The sequence below is a fragment of the Populus nigra genome, chromosome 16 (assembly GCF_951802175.1).
Source record: "Populus nigra chromosome 16, ddPopNigr1.1, whole genome shotgun sequence".
Lineage (NCBI taxonomy): Eukaryota > Viridiplantae > Streptophyta > Magnoliopsida > Malpighiales > Salicaceae > Populus > Populus nigra.
This window is the reverse complement of record NC_084867.1, coordinates 9337787-9354183: the sequence shown is the minus strand read 5'-3', so window position 1 is coordinate 9354183 and position 16397 is coordinate 9337787. Positions and strand designations below refer to the sequence as shown.

Below are 16397 nucleotides of genomic sequence, written 5' to 3'. Positions count from 1 at the left end.
TAACTTTTATACTTTGTATTGTTAATTTTTTTTTTCGGCTAGGTTTGCACTTTGCAGAGAAGAATGAGAGAGAGACAGTAAAGGAAAGGAATTAAAAATTGAAAAGCTTTTGTTTTCCACTTGCATAGAGATACACGGATATTTAGCCTATTAAAGTCAAACAAAACTAATAAAATAATAATTTAATATTAAAAGCTTATTATTTATTATATTTTTAAAAAAAAGTTTTGTAGGGGCCTGGCCTCCCCTTGGTTTCGCCGCTGAGTATAAATGTGATAGTATAAAGTAGTATATACATCGTACTTGTAACTACGTACGTACCATGTATTTTAGAGCAATGTATTTCTGATTTTTATGACTTCAATTTGATTTTTTGGAGTTTGCATATCCATGTAAGTAGCACACTCATACTCTAGTCATTTTGATCTGTATTAAATGGTCATTTTGCAGATTAGTTACTATATTTGGAACATGCATGCCAATTTACAATGGTTAATTACTAGTAATTAATGGTTAAACTTGGATTATTTATTAATGTACATATTTAGGTATCATTTGGATGCTAGTAATGAAAAGTAATGCGCTATTGAGATTATGGAAAGAATTGAATGATATTTTCAATTTTAATTACAATATAGGTGCTACAAACTTTTGTTTATAAATATAAGTTTTAAAATATTCCAATAACTTTTAAGTGTTAGGATACATTACTCTTTTTTTTTTTTTGTTAAGTGTATTTGATCTGGGTCATCATGTCCTCTTAAAGACCTAATGTAATGAATGTGAGTGAAAGCATTTAGGTTCATATTAAGCATAATAAGAGAGAATTAGTTAAAATATAATTTATCATTTATCATTCTTCCGTGTTTAATGCTAGTATTTTAAAAGTGAAGATTGAGTCTTGTTGTTAGGCTCAGATCTCAAATCATTGTTTTAGGTTTTAGTAATCATTTACTATAAAGTATTTTAGACAAATTCTAGCATATGTACAATATGTACCTTTATCATTAAAAAAACAAATGTTAAGCGGCTTACCTTAGATAAGATGTATATGATGATTGTCATCTTTCATATTATATAATTAGTCTCTTGCACCTGAAATTTTGAAGACAAGTTAGGGTCTCTAGTTACCATAAAAATTATTGGTGACTCTTTTTTTTATATTTCTATCCTATCAATCCTAATCAAGCTCGTCAAAATGTCTCCTACAACAACTTAAGTCAAGAACTCGAGGCAAGGGTTGGGTGAATCAACCCGAGTTGACACAGGTTAATTCAAAAAGATATTGTTTTGAAAAAATATTTAAAAAAGTTAAATTAAATCTTACATGAATTTTACCTAGATCGACCGAATTTAATCGGGTTAAGTTTCACCCAATTCAATAAAAAATAGACCCGAGCTAAGTTCCAAGTCGATGAATCACTAGGTTAACCAACAATGCCAAACCAAGTTTAACGATCCCGGGTAATTATATATATATATATATATATTCAGTCTATCTATGACTGGGTGATGAAGCATTTACACTGGAAGGACAGTATTGGATAATTCCTCTGCGCATGAACAGGTGGAAGTTGAAGGGCATTGTTATATGTGTATACTGTGGAGAAGAGGAACGAAATAGGTTTAGAAACATGTTAGAACAGATCGAATGATATATTCGGGTAGAAGTGTGAAATGTCAGAGGCCATGATTCTCGAGTACTGCATATCCATAAGGAGGGAGTCCTGCACTATTTCTATGACTGGGTGATGAAGCATTTACACTGGAAGGACAGTATTGAATCATTCCTCTGCGCATGAACATATGGAAGTTGAAGGGCATTGTTATATGTGTATACTGTGGAGAAGAGGAACGAAATAGGTTTAGAAACATGTTAGAACAGATCGAATGATATATTCGGGTAGAAGTGTGAAATGTCAGAGGCCATGATTCTCGAGTACTGCATATCCATAAGGAGGGAGTCCTGCACTATTTCTATGACTGGGTGATGAAGCATTTACACTGGAAGGACAGTATTGAATAATTCCTCTGCGCATGAACATATGGAAGTTGAAGGGCATTGTTATATGTGTATACTGTGGAGAAGAGGAACGAAATAGGTTTAGAAGCATGTTAGAACAGATTGAATAATATATTCGGGTAGAAGTGTGAAATGTCAGAGGCCATGATTCTCGAGTACTGCATATCCATAAGGAGGGAGTCCTGCACTATTTCTATGGAAAGCTATTCAGGTACACAGAAAGGGCCAGTTCACGCGCAATAATCTTCTTGGAGTGTGAAAATCTGACGCAAAGTGATGCTTTCGGTAGGAGTAAAGCGTTCAACTTTAAGAAATTTAAGATTACCGCTTTTTTTACAATGCTTTTTCTTTGTCTAACTATTGAGATTACGAGCTTTTTTAAGAATTTCGAGGTTAATGTTCCTAATCAATCTTCATTTTTTCCTATAGAATATTTATTTAATGTTTATATAATCAATATCATTGGTTTTTATTTATATATTTTGTATTTTTGGTTAATGCTTAAAAACTTGCTTTAGTCCTTGTATTTGACAATAAGTTCAATTTAGTCCATGAATGAAAAAATATTCACAACTATTGTTACCACTAGGGGTGAGCAAAAAAAACTAAAAAATCAATTAAACTGAGAAAACCAGAAAAAATATAACAAAAAAAACCAAACCATGAAAAAAACCGATTAAAATTTTAAAAAAATCAATCGATTCGGTTCGGTTTCGGTTTTATAAGTCTGAAATCGAAAAAACTGAACCAAACCCAAAAAAAAAAACAGAAAAAAAACCGATTCAAAACCGAGTCAAACCAGAAAAAACCGAGTCAAGCTAAAAAAACCAAGCCAAATCGGTTTGAACCGGTTTTGTCCAAAAAAACTGAACCGAACCGAAACCAGTCGATTTGAACAAGTTTCAGCTTGGTTTCGGTTTTTTTTAAAAAAAAAAAATTTTGATTTAGTTATTTTTTTATATAAAAACTGAATTAAATTGAAAATGATCACCCTAGTTATCATTTTGTTTTTATTCACAACTATTGTTACCATTTTCTTTTTAACTTTCAGGGTTGATGGCATGACCTCTCTGTGTGTAATGTTGCTATTTTACTAGTTTTAGTTTAAGCTCGTTAGTTGCACATTTTTTCATTAAAATTTTATAGGACTTTTTTTTTTAGACTCACTTAAAAAATATAAACAAGTGAAGCAGAGAGAGAAAATCAAATAAAAATCTATCAAAGTGATAAAAATCTATCAAAGTGAGAAAATCAAATTTCTGTTAATGGTTGTTTTTAACCATCCTAATAAGGTTTTTTCTTTAAAAAACCAAAAAGAAAAGAAAAGTTAAGAACTTGCCTTCTCGAGTATATTTGAGAGTGTAATTAAGGTTGTTTTTTAAAGTATTTTTTACCTGAAATATATTAAAATAATATTTTTTTATTTTAAAAAAATTATTTTTGATATCAACACGTTAAAATGATCTAAAAACATTAAAAAAATATTAATTTAAAAAAAATATTAAAAAATAAATTTTTCAAAAACAGTTTCAAAAAATAAAAATAAAATTTTTTTAAATTGCAGAAACAATGAATTTCAGGCTACTCTGTCACTTTTTAGTGTGAGAAGCTTGTCAAACTATGATGATCCGGTGGATTTTAAATTTTAAAATTGAAACTTAATACTGATTGCTTTGCTTGAATTTTTAAAAGTCTAAAAAACTTTTAATCTTATGATATTTTTAAATTTTTAATTTCTGTTTTGATTTATAAATTAATTTATAATTATGATATATTTTTTTATTTCATAAATTTACTACAATATGTCTAGTAAATTCATATCAAATTATGATTATAAAAATATAAAATATTAGTTATTCTTCATATTTTGTGAAATATTATTTTAAATAAAGTGCAATGATCATTATTATAATAAAGTCCTTTGAACTCTTTTTCCTTCATAATCCTTGCAAGAATAAAATTATTCCATAATGTAAAAGTGTTTTAATATTGTGAAAAAATAAAAATAAATATCATTTTAGCTAACAAGTCTAAAAAGTTTTCTAAGTGAAAAAATAAATTACATGCTGTAATGGATTGTAATATTTTATTTAAAAAAAAGACAAGAAAATAAAGGCAGTAAAAAGTTTTAAAACGGATTGTTAGGGTATTGCATGAATTATCATAAAATATGAACTTATTTAGAACAAAATTTCAAAAATTTAAATTATAGGTATTCGAATTTTTTTATATAGAACTTATTGGTCATTTGTCTTTCAAAAGTTTAACTAATAAGTAACCGTCTTTGAAAAATTTAAAAAGAAAAAAATTTTTCTCAAATATTTGTTTAGTAAAAAAATATCAAACTATAAGTCTTTAAGATTTTAGATTGTTTGATATTGTGATAATTTTTATTTTTTAATCAGCTATAAAGAAAAAACTATTTTGTTAATGAAATACCTTTTACTTTTTTGCACCGTGTTTTACACATAATTGCGTTTTAAATATATTTTTATAGAAGCTAAAGTAATATTATTTTCATTTATTTTGCATGCAAAAACTCATCTCAAAGTAATTTTAACCAAATATATTTTTTGAAACCTACCCTTTTAAGATCACAACTAAAATTATTTTTCTTAAATATTTTTTTTTCAGCGGCAAAAATTACCATAATATCAAGCATACTAAATACAACACAATCTACATGAATTACAAAAAAATAAAAAAAAATATTCGTTCAAACTTTCAAATTTCAAACTTTATCAACATACCCTTATTAATTATTACACTATTTCTCAATCATTCCATTTTATTAAGAAAAAAAAAACAATCATTGACAACTTTCAATTTGTTTACACCCTCTAAGTTAGTATTTGATTATTGTTTTGAAAGATAAAAGATAGAGATAATGGAGACACATCAGGCATATCTTTCTATATTTTTTATTTTAAAAGTGTAGAAAATCACTCAAAAACAATTTTAAAGATGAATTTATTTTATATTTTTATCTCTATTTTTATTTCTTCAACTAAATATATTTTTATATCTTTAGTATTTATCCATTTTTCTCGTGATACTAACTAAAGGCAACCCAATATATCCCGACAACAATTATTTTCATTATTGTTATCTCGCTGGTCTCTCCCGAGAGTTAAGTTGCTGGTTCGGAGACACAAATAAAGACAAGTGTTTGAGAAAGTGTTCTTTAAGATTAGCAATGTTGTGTGTTGATTGGATGCATGGTTGGTTTCAGGTGTACTACAGGCAGCATTTTCCTGACATAGCAGTTGGATACGAGGATCCCCGAGTGACTCTGCATTTAGGCGATGGTACATTGATTAAACTTTAATATTCTAAATTTATAGCTCTCGTCAATCTTTCTTTATAATTCCCTGTGTCTTTACAAATTCCATGTACGTAGGAGTTTAAGTTTCTCAAGCATGTTCCTCAAGGCGCTTACGATGCTATTATATTGGATGCTTTCCAAATGATGGGTATTGGTTCTCTTCCTCTTATCTAGTTATAAGTTACTGCAACTCTTCTGAATTTAAAAATATTGACGAGCTATTCTTAATTTCTGGATTGCATGCCATTATTAATAGGACCCGAGGCGGAAGAATTAGCTGATGATTGCTTCATGGAATCAGTTGCAAGGGCTCTTCGACCTGGAGGGGTCATGAGTTGTCCAGCAGACAGCTTGTGGCACAAAGAATTTTCCCTTGCAGATTTCGTAGCAAGATGCGGCAAGACGTTCGAAGGCTCCGTTAGCTACGCTTGGTGCACGGTTCCTTCATATAGCAGGCATGAAATTGAACTGTTTCCAGCTTTGATTGATTCTATTTTAACACATTTGTGGAGTTAATGCGTTTCATTTCAGTGGGATGATGGGTTTCATGCTTTGCTCCGCCGAGGGGCCACCAGTAGATTTCAAAAATCCAATAAATCCATTGAATCTGGAGCATTACGGTGTAGCTAAAGGACCCCCCAAGTTCTACAACTCTGAGGTATTTGTTCTAAAACAACAGCTTCTTCTGCCAATGTTTTTCTCTTGATCTCAATCTCATTAATGTGTATTGACCTTGTTTTCAATTTCTCCTTGTTCCCACTGTAGGTCCATACCGCTGCGTTTTGTCTGCCATCTTTCGCAAAAAAAAACATGTTTGAATCCAAAACGAAAAAAAAATATGCTGCACTGCAGAAATGAATTAGACTTGGATCGCTTAAGGCTTGCTGAAGAACATTAGAGTACTTGAATAATGGATATTCAGGCAGTTGCTTCTAGTTTCTAGTTTCTAGTTTCTACTTTCCATGAATTGTGCTAGAATTAAGTTGTTAATGAATGGGAAATGATTTCGATTAATTCCCATCAATCTATAGCAGTACTTGCTATAAAATTATGGTATTTTGATAACATTAAAGAGCAGCAACAACATCAAAACTCTAATTAATATTTTCGGGCTACATTACTTTCCATTTCTGCTAACCAATACGAGAGGGAGAAGCAACTTTCCCTGTTCGATAACTAATAAAAGCACCTCTAGAAGGTGGAAGAATTGAGATGAAAATGGTTGAATACTTAAGAACAGTGAGACTTTACATTGCTCCGCTGGAAAATCAAAGGCAAACTAGGGTTCCAAACATGCCATGTGGTTAAACATTATAAGAAAATAATGAATAAAATTGAGTCCTTCGATTGGCAGTGTTTGTTTTTGTGAAAAAAATAAAAAAAATTATTTTTTCTTTACTTTGAATTAATATTTTTTTGGTATTTTTAGATCATTTTAATATGTTAATATCAAAAATAATTTTTTTAAAAATACAAAAAAATATTTTAATATATTTAAAAAAAACACTTTTAAAATCAACCGCAAATAAACTCCAAAGAAGCTCCGGATTGTTTCTCTAATGGATGGATTAGAATCGGTAATTATGAGTTTAGGAGTTCAAATGAGTAGCTCTATAATTACATAATCAAGTGTCCATGACAATGAAGTCCAAATTGCTGTGTGAACCGATGATCATGGAGTTTTGTTTTTTTTTTTTTTACTTTTTAATTTCAATTAATTCTTGAGACGAGCATCTAAAAAATTTATTAAGTTTTATTTAATACACCGAAAGATGCACTATTAAAATTACCCAAGGAAAGATATAATCATACAACTATGTCATGGATTATCCGGTGTTAGAGATGCGCAATTAAAATTACTCAAGAAAAGACATAATCATACAATTTTGCCATGGATTATCAAGATGAATCTCTTTCATAATTTATGGGAAATTAATGGGTAAAAACAGAGGGGAAAATGATTTTAAGTTAAAGATCACGACATTTATTTTTCTGTTTCTATGGAGTAATTCTCTTCTCAACCATAAATAGCTGCATGTTGCACATATGAAAGCATCTCATTTCAAATTAAAACTTGGGATATATATGTTTATAAGTAGGTCTAATCAAATAAGCCAAGTTTTGTCGACGAGCTGGCTGGGTGTTCATGGAAGTTGTTGATTTAGGGGGTGAGGGGATAAAAATAGTTTTGAAAAAATTGAAATTTTTTTATTTTTTTCTCTGTTTCAAATTAATATTTGTTTAGTGTTTTTAAATTAGTTTAATGTATTAATGTTAAAAATAATTTTTAAAAAATAAAAAAATATTTTAATATATATCCAAATAAAAAATATTTTAAAAAATAATTTTATTATATTTTCGAGCTGTAAAAGCAAAGTTGGATAGGGCCTTGGGCCTATAGCCTGCTGTAAATGGGTCTGGTCTCTTAACCAGGGTAAGGACTTGGGCCATGGAAATTGGAACAAACAAGAGAAAGAGAGAGAGAGAAAAAAAATTAAAAATGTTTATAGAAATTCAGTGGAGCCCACGGGTTTCAACATTTTTCACTTTTAATGGATAAGGACTGAAGACCCGCGCCTCTCTCCACGACACCCCGCCATGAAACACGGCTTCCCGGATAAGGCAGGTCCCACAATTTTTCAAGATGATTGTATGAAGAAACGTTTTTATTTTCTCTTTATTACCATCGTTTTTTGTTTTTTTTAAGGCTGTTAAATTAATTATTGAAACTGATTTAAATTCAAAATTAAAATAATTCTTAAAGTAGTAATTTTTTTTGTGTGATTTTTCCTTAGAAATTGGTTCTCATATTAATTAATTTTCATCTGTAATCTTTTGGTGAGCTGTATTAATGATTTTTAAGGCATAGTTTTTCTTTTTAAATTCTTCCTTCTATGCATGGAGACCACTTGTATTAAAATTAGAAGATTTTACAAGGTATACGACCGTAAATTTAAATCTCAATAATTAAGAAGGCAGAATACCTTCTTAATTATCAAGCCCGTTGACACAGGAGCGTGTGAAAACTACAGGCAAACACGCATAATGATTAAAAAAAACATTTTCCATTTAAGTACATGGTTTAGATAGGAAACAATTATAATCACAAATGATAATTCTATGCATATATTTAATTAAATAAATTAAAAATCATATATATAAAAAAGTCATTGATATAATTAAAAATTAAATTGAAAAATCAATAAATAAATGTATATTAAGATACATGATTTTGTAACATGGACAATAAACCTAGTTGTGTTCAATTAATTTATTTTTTTATATTTTATTTTTTATTGAATCAAATAATCATAAAAAACAAAGATGGCATATTAATGTATTTTATAAAGATTTAACTCGTTGTAGTAAACTCATTATCACCCTACACATAGACCATCAATAGATAAGACACAACAGATCATTATCAATTTAAGACAAAATCAACAATATATTTTATCTAAAATAAGATGTTTTAGAGTGATAATATATTTCCTCTAACATAACTAGTCCCTTATCATAATTCTTTGTTAACCAAACCAAATAGTTTACGTTATTTACCTAGCATGTCCAAAAATACTAACAAAAATTATATGATTATTTGCAGGTTTATTATAATTTTTCATTTAATAACTAAATAACCCTTATATTAAACAATACAAATCTATCATTGAATAAAAAAATCTCAACATTACAAATTTGCAATTGAATAAAAAACACCACCCCGTGTAAAAAAACAAATAAAAAGAAAAGAAAAATAAAAACCTTCATCGTCTTCCCAAAAGACTAGCCACCACCTACCAAACCAACCCTAACTATAATTAATTATTTACAGGTTTGATATAATTTTTCATTTAATAACTGAACAACCCTTATACTAATCATTACAAATCTATTGAATAAAAAAACTTCAATATTACAAATTTGCAATGGAATTAAAAAAAACTCCTCCCCGTGTAAAAAACAAATAAAAAAAGAAAAGAAAAGGAAAAGCCCTCATTGTCTTCCCAAAAGGCCGGCCACCACCCACCATAACCAACCCTAGCCTCCATCTACCACTCCCTCCTCCGTCTCTTTCTCAACTTTTCAACTTCTCACCAAAATCTTTTGATCTCCACCAACCACCACCAGCCTCCACGACTCTATGTTTGAGATGGTGGCAGAAACCAACTTTTGTCAAATGTGCTTCCCATCACGTGCTCTCTGTTTTTTTTGTTTACTTAGAAATAACAAGACGATATACTACAAAACAAAAATACGTCAATTCAGCGTTGATCAATGCACCATTTTTCCTTCGGCAAAAACTTCCTCTTCTTTTTCTTCATTTTGATGACTTGCCACAAATATTTCATGGAAGAGAGAGCGCCTACTGGAGGTTACATGGCTGGTGGGGATGGATTGAGCACGTGACCCAACAATAAAATCAAGTTTGCTTATATTTCAACTAAAACTAAGTTTAAAAAAAAAAACAAATCTAAAAAAGTACTAACGATGTTGGTTTAGGTTTTATTTAATATTGTGGTCCAACCATGTATTTAAAAAAAATTAATTTTAATTTTAACTTCAAATTATTAATTTTATTTTTGGATCATTTTGATGAGTTGATGTCAAGAATGAATTTTAAAAAATAAAAAAATATATATTATTTTAATATATTTTTAAGCAAAATATATTTTGAAAAACAACATTTATTATTCCTAAACAATCATTTATTATTTTTTAAAAACCAAATGTTATGAAGGTTCATACTATTAAGTTAAGAAGGGAAATAAATCTCCTTAATCATGATTTCAGCCTTTTTGAGTTTTTGAAATATAATTACAATATAAATTTTTTATGAATTTCTTTCTAAATATAGTTGGATTATGTGTTGTTATATACTAATTTTTAATATGAATAAATTTATTGATATATGATTTAATATGAAACTTTTTTATGAAATAAATGTGAATAAAAAGAAGAAATTATTAGATATTTGATATGCGCTTGTTGCGAATCAGATATAATTTTTCAAATAAAAAAATTGCATATACAAACTTATTCAACATGTTTTTATAGCTAAAAAAAATTTAAATGAAAAAAAAAAAAGTTTCATCATGAAGAATTATAATTTGTTCCGTTGAGCTTTAAAAAATGTCTCAATTTCACCTTAAAAGTATGTTTTCTATCCATTATCCCCTGTAACGTTGGTTCCTAGTTTAAATTCTCATCCTCCTTCCGTTCATTTTCATAAGTAATTGTAAGTAATGGATAGGGGTTGTGCTATGCCACAAGCTTTTTTTCCATGTAAACACAAGTATTTTCAAAAATAAAAAATTTTTAAATCATAAACTTGACTGAGTTTAATAAGTTCGACTAATTTAAAACAATAACAACAAAAAAACTAACAAAAAAACTGACAACATAAAAAAAGTTAAAAAGACTCAACTCGAGCCTATCCAGATTAGCATATCAATTTTACGACCTGGTCATGCTATTGAGGTAACCCCGTCAAAGCAAATTGAGTAAAATTATGAAGCTCAATTATCAAATAAAACAATGTTCAAGAGTGAAACTAAAAGAAAAATATCAACAAAATACCGAGGGATGAAACTGAGAGAAAATACAATAAAAAAAGCTCTAAAATAAAAGAAATAGCAATGAAAATAATAAAGACTAAATTTAATAAAAAAAATAATTTGTTTAGAAAAATATATATCTAGCCTAACTTAATTTATCAGTGTATTCAGGTGGGTTTAGAAATTTATTTTTCTTGTTTATGTCCTTTATCAAGCTAACCTTTTGTTCTGTGACAATGTAATAATCATTTTGTTGATATTTTACAATAAAACTAATTAATCAATATGAAAGATTAGTTTAGCATTTGGGATTGTGTGAATTGATTTGAGACTTGGAAGATCAAAGAGATCATTACGTACATTCTTTGTGTAATCCGTTTTTAAAGTTTTTTTTTCTATTTGAATGTGTTCATTTTTAACTCTTTTTTCCCTCTAATTTAATGCATTAATTTGTTAACTTCTTGCTTAAGTGTTGGTTAAATACCAACATGGCATTCCTTTAGTGGGGCTTTCTTGACCAAAAACAAATGAAATTAAAAGAAAACTCGAGAGAGGGAATTTAAAACACAACATTGAAATTAGAAAATTAAAGCAAAGATCGAAGAAAAAGAAAAGAGGACTAAATGATTTGTTTGTTATCTATTCTCATTCTTTAAGACCAAATAATCCGCACTTTTATAAATTATTTAATTACTAACATTAAATTATAATATCAAATTCTAGGATGTTAATTTTCCACATATATGTTTATAAAAGGGGGAACATACACATGTTTTTTTTTTTAGCATGATTTAAAGGTAAAATTCAAGGACAGATAATTTTAGCTAAGACTATGAACCATAATATTACATGGAATGGATGACGGGGTGTTTATTCAAGAAATATTGTTAAAACAAATAATGGCTAATATAATTAATTAGACTAATAAATAATTATTGGGATAATGATCGAGCTAGGGACTTGAATGATGATCCAAAGGACAAAGCAACCTAATTCGGGCTGTCGGTATTAATATTCTTATTCTAATTTGACTAAATTCTCTGGTGGGAATTTGACTCCTCAAGACAACTCATGTTCCTAATTCTAATCAAGCCGCAAAGTTGGTCCGAAAAAGAAAAAGAAAAAGACGCCGGCATGCATCGCAAACCATGTCCTCCCATTTGCAAGCACCATGATATAAATCGAAAAAGAAAAAGGAGGGGGAGAAGACGAAAAGTTCATGCATAGGTTCGAGAGAATCGACCAGAAAGAAGCAGGTGCGATGGCATGGAATGCAACTCTAGCTTTAGATTTGTCTGTTGTTAGTTCTTGAGTTTCAACTCATTCTTTAAATTGTTTTTTAACTTATTTAAAAAACATTAGATTAATATTCCTTTTTATGATTTTCAATACTTTTTTATGTGTTTTTATCATAAATTAAAAAAAAATATTATTTTAATTAAAAAATACTTTACCAGAACAGGTTTCAGAAGCAAAAGCAGGGGCAAGGGCAGTAGGTTAGTTGGTTGGTATCGGCCTGCCTTTCAATTAAAGAAAGAAAATAAGAAGGTTAGTAATGATAATAAAAAAAAGTGGGTGTCCTTAAATAAGGAAGAAAAGTCTATACACGAGATGGTGGGAATTATATTATAAGCAGAAGGGGATAGGAGGTGGAAAGTGGAAGGATTCTTGTGGAAATGAAATCTTAGGGATTCCTTCCTTGTCCCCTGTTATTTTTATCGCAAGTTAATTATAATTCATCCGATCGGTATAATATATTGTTATTTTAATAATTTATTTTTAAAAAATATTATTTAATATATTATTATTTAAATATTTTTTAAAATATTCCGACCAATATGCATTATAGATCTTACTTCCTAAGTTCATTATATTTTTTAAGGTTGTAAAATATAATGATCCAACATGACATAACATTGGTAAAAAAACCTAGTTTATACTAAAATGTTACACCATCCCATCCAACATGTGACATAACATTGATAATAAAAAAAAATAACGAAAACTGTATCGTTATTAATGATCAATAGAGAAAAAAATCAGTTCAATAATTCAAAATATCTCATCTAAAATTAAATTGGTGAATAGACAACTTGATGGATTAGAGTGTCAGTGTGTGTGATATGTTTACTTAAAAACTCATAATTAAAAGGGTCAAAAGCAAGGTAATTATCCAACGTATCTAGACTTGGTAGAATACCAAGCCTAGATGACATGGGTCTAACAAGATGTCAAACGTAGCATTTTTGGGGTCAGCTATGCACTGAACCCAAGTACATATGGGTTCGACAAAGCCAAACCCAACACCCTTGAGTCTGGAATCATTTGAGGTCGAAATACACATAGGGTTGATAATCTTTTTAGGCTCCATATTGAATTATGAGAATTTATTTGTTTATTCTTATGTCTTTTAACTTAGAATGTTAAAAGCTAATAATGATTATCTTTTAATATCCTTAGACGCATAAAAGTCTTTTAATGACCTATTATATTTCCATTAATATTAATATTATATAAGAATATTTATCCTTCATTAATGCTACTAGGAGGAGATGCTACTTGAACCTCTCTATTTCAACAACATTACAAAGTTCAGAAGTTGTATATACGTACCATCTAAACCAACCAAGTAAAGTTACACACATTTTCTATTCTCTAAAATATTTATACTCTTGATTTAGAGCATTTATAATACTAAACTAAGAACAAATACTTTTGTTCTTATAATTAAAAGTTCATTATCTCATTTATTTTAATTTCTTATTAAAAAGTCTTTGATTTTATTATCAGAAAGTCCCTAAATTCCATTAAAAATGATTATTTTATAGGTGTCAAACCTTCTATTACCTGCATCAATTTTATGAACTCTATAGAAGATAATATTGAAGTGAATATGTGATTATTTACTATTCAAACAATAAAAAAATCCCATTCATGAGCCTATTGGATATTTGGAATATCATCACAACCAAAGTTTAATTTCTACTCTCACTTGTATATCTTTTTCACTTTTATTTTACTTCCTTACAATTTTCACATAAATTTAAGCATACAACAATAATAACAATAATGTTGCTTCAATCCATGATATGCATACATGCTTTTCAAAAAATCTCAATTTTTTTTAAAAGTATTATAATTTACAAATTCTATCAATTGAGGTTATATGATTAGTGGTTATTCAATATTTCATATTATCAATAGTTCAAATTTTTTAAAAAGATGAACATAATTTATTGGTAAATGCCTTAGATTTAATCTTGAAAATTAGTTTGAAAGTATGTTTATTCTTAAGTAAAAAAAAAAACCTAGTACAAATCCTTAGCCATGTTTATGAAACAAAACTAAAAGAAAAGAAAAGAATCATCTCTTGTAATATAAGCAAAAGGAGAAAAGGAAAGAGAAGAAAAAGAAGGGTGAGTTGGGAAAGAGAAAACAGGTGGGTGGAAATATAAGAGTAAAAAAAATCAATGACAACAAAAAATAATTTGAGGAATAAATTTAAATAAAAAACAAAAAAACTTGAGGGATCGAGAAGAAATCTGGCAATGCTAAAGTGTTTATAAATAGTGACACGTGTGAGGATGGGCATAAAACTAAATACCAAGTTAAAGATTTAATCAAGAGAATTAGTTTGAAAGTATCTTTATTCTCAAATCAGAAATTAAAAAAAAAAAGAAAAAAGAGTACAATATTCTGGCATTGTCCGCAAAACAAAACAAGAAGAAAGGAAAAGAATCGTTTCTTGTAATAGAAGCAAAAGGAGAAAAAGAAAGAGAAGGGAGAAAAGGGTAAGTTGGTAAAAAGAAGAAGTGGGTGAAAACGCAGTAGTAAAAAATGGGTACTCTTTTCCAAAATGGATGCCGGATATGAAAACGGCGAGGTCGAGCAGCCGCGTGCTATGTCGGACCACTCACAGACTCACAGTCTCCCTCTCCGCCCTTGTCCCTATCAATCTGTTATCCAAATAAATTCTAAAAAAAACAAGAAAAACGAGGGCGTCAAGAGTGCTGGTTTGTTCCATTTTACCCCCAGCTGTGCCGGGCTGAGCTGCCCCTAGTTGTTAGTCATTATTATTATTATTATATTATCGTACCCCAGCTCATATTCTTGACAGCATGGACAATTTCTTCTTCTTTTTATTTTTTTTATTTTTAATCGTGATGTCCGAACCAGCTTACATGAATCTTAATTAATCTTCTAAGATTCTAAAGTTAATGACTATATAAGCTTTCAGTGATCCTGAGATTTATAACATTTAAGTTAGTGATTATTAAAAAACAAACTCAGAATCTGACCAATTGAATTACATCTCTTAAAGTTTGTAATTTTAGTTTAACTATGTTTGTAGATTTTTTTTATTTGTTAATATAAAAAATAAATTATTTTTTCTGCGTCACTTGCATTTTGAACTCGAACATTGTTCTTCTTCTTCCTCCAAATGGGGTTCCGTTCTGCCTACACCTGCACGCCATGGAAGGAGAATTTAGCCTATGTAAAACATGCAAGTAAATTAATCATTAATTGGTACGTAGGATATATTATATACTATATAATAATTATTTTGACCAGTGCTTCTGCTAGCAAAGATTTGATGATACGATATTCTCTCAATAAATCTCTTTGAGAAGTCCAGTGAGCTTGACTCACTCATGTGCTAGAATGAAGCTTATTTTGCACCAGCTTTTTAAAGATGCGGTGCATTTATGTAGAAGTAGTTAAGTGCTTATTTGGGAGTGTTTTTCAAAAATATTTTTTAAAAATTTTTAATTTTTTTTTGTTTGAAGTAATATGTTTTTGATGTTTTTAAATTATTTTGATGTGCTGATCTCAAAAATAATTTTTAAAAAATAAAAAAATATTATTGATATATTTTTCTGAATGAAAATCACTTTGAAAAGCAATCATAATCACACTCCCAAACATCCTTTAAATATTCTACATGTTGGTGCAAGGTCATTTTCAATGGAAGAAAAAGAGAAAAAAAAAACTATTGTTTTTAGTTTTTCTTTGTTGTTTTGGTAGCTCTAAATCTTCATTTAATATTGCAGTTTACTTATATTTTTAATTTATATTTAATTTTTTAATATTTTTAAATTGTTATGATGTATTAATATTAAAAATAAAATTTTAAAATAAAAGATATTATTTTAATATATTTTAAAAAACAAAGCAGCTTCGTGTAAGAGACGACGAGGCGAAGTCTGTGTCTATCCTAAGGCGGGCATGAAAGAATTCCACTGCACAAATCTGGAACTTCGTAAAGACTGCACTGTTGAAGGATAATGTTATTTATTAAACAATGAAGCCTACCTTTTGGTACCTAAAGAAGGAGGTCTTAGCCAATATTTATAAATATCTGGAATCTCTATCTTAATTTGACACGTATGTATGTATGTATGTATATATATATATATATATATATATACATGCCTTGTGGAACACATCTTCAAGGGTGTCACGTGATATTGACTTTGAGAATAGTTTATATTTT

General features: G+C 28.8%; 1 protein-coding gene across 1 annotated transcript; it reads left to right on the top strand.

Annotated features, from left to right (window-relative positions):
* Positions 1-5219: 5219 nt before the first annotated feature.
* Positions 5220-6272, top strand: LOC133676065 (spermidine synthase 2-like). The gene is made up of 5 exons (XM_062097638.1): positions 5220-5334; positions 5428-5496; positions 5605-5803; positions 5880-6006; positions 6114-6272. Exons 1-5 carry the CDS (start codon positions 5220-5222, stop codon positions 6204-6206), a joined length of 603 nt encoding a protein of 200 aa, XP_061953622.1. The 3' UTR covers positions 6207-6272.
* Positions 6273-16397: the final 10125 nt, after the last annotated feature.

What these genes read in the sequence shown, in the direction of transcription:
- LOC133676065 (XM_062097638.1), top strand. Translation starts at nt 5,220, where the DNA reads ATGTTGTGTGTTGATTGGATGCATGGTTGGTTTCAGGTGTACTACAGG. An exon ending in GGATGCTTTCCAAATGATGG is followed by an intron (nt 5,497 to 5,604) that starts GTATTGGTTCTC and finishes CATTATTAATAG; the next exon opens with GACCCGAGGCGGAAGAATTA. An exon ending in ACGGTTCCTTCATATAGCAG is followed by an intron (nt 5,804 to 5,879) that starts GCATGAAATTGA and finishes GTTTCATTTCAG; the next exon opens with TGGGATGATGGGTTTCATGC.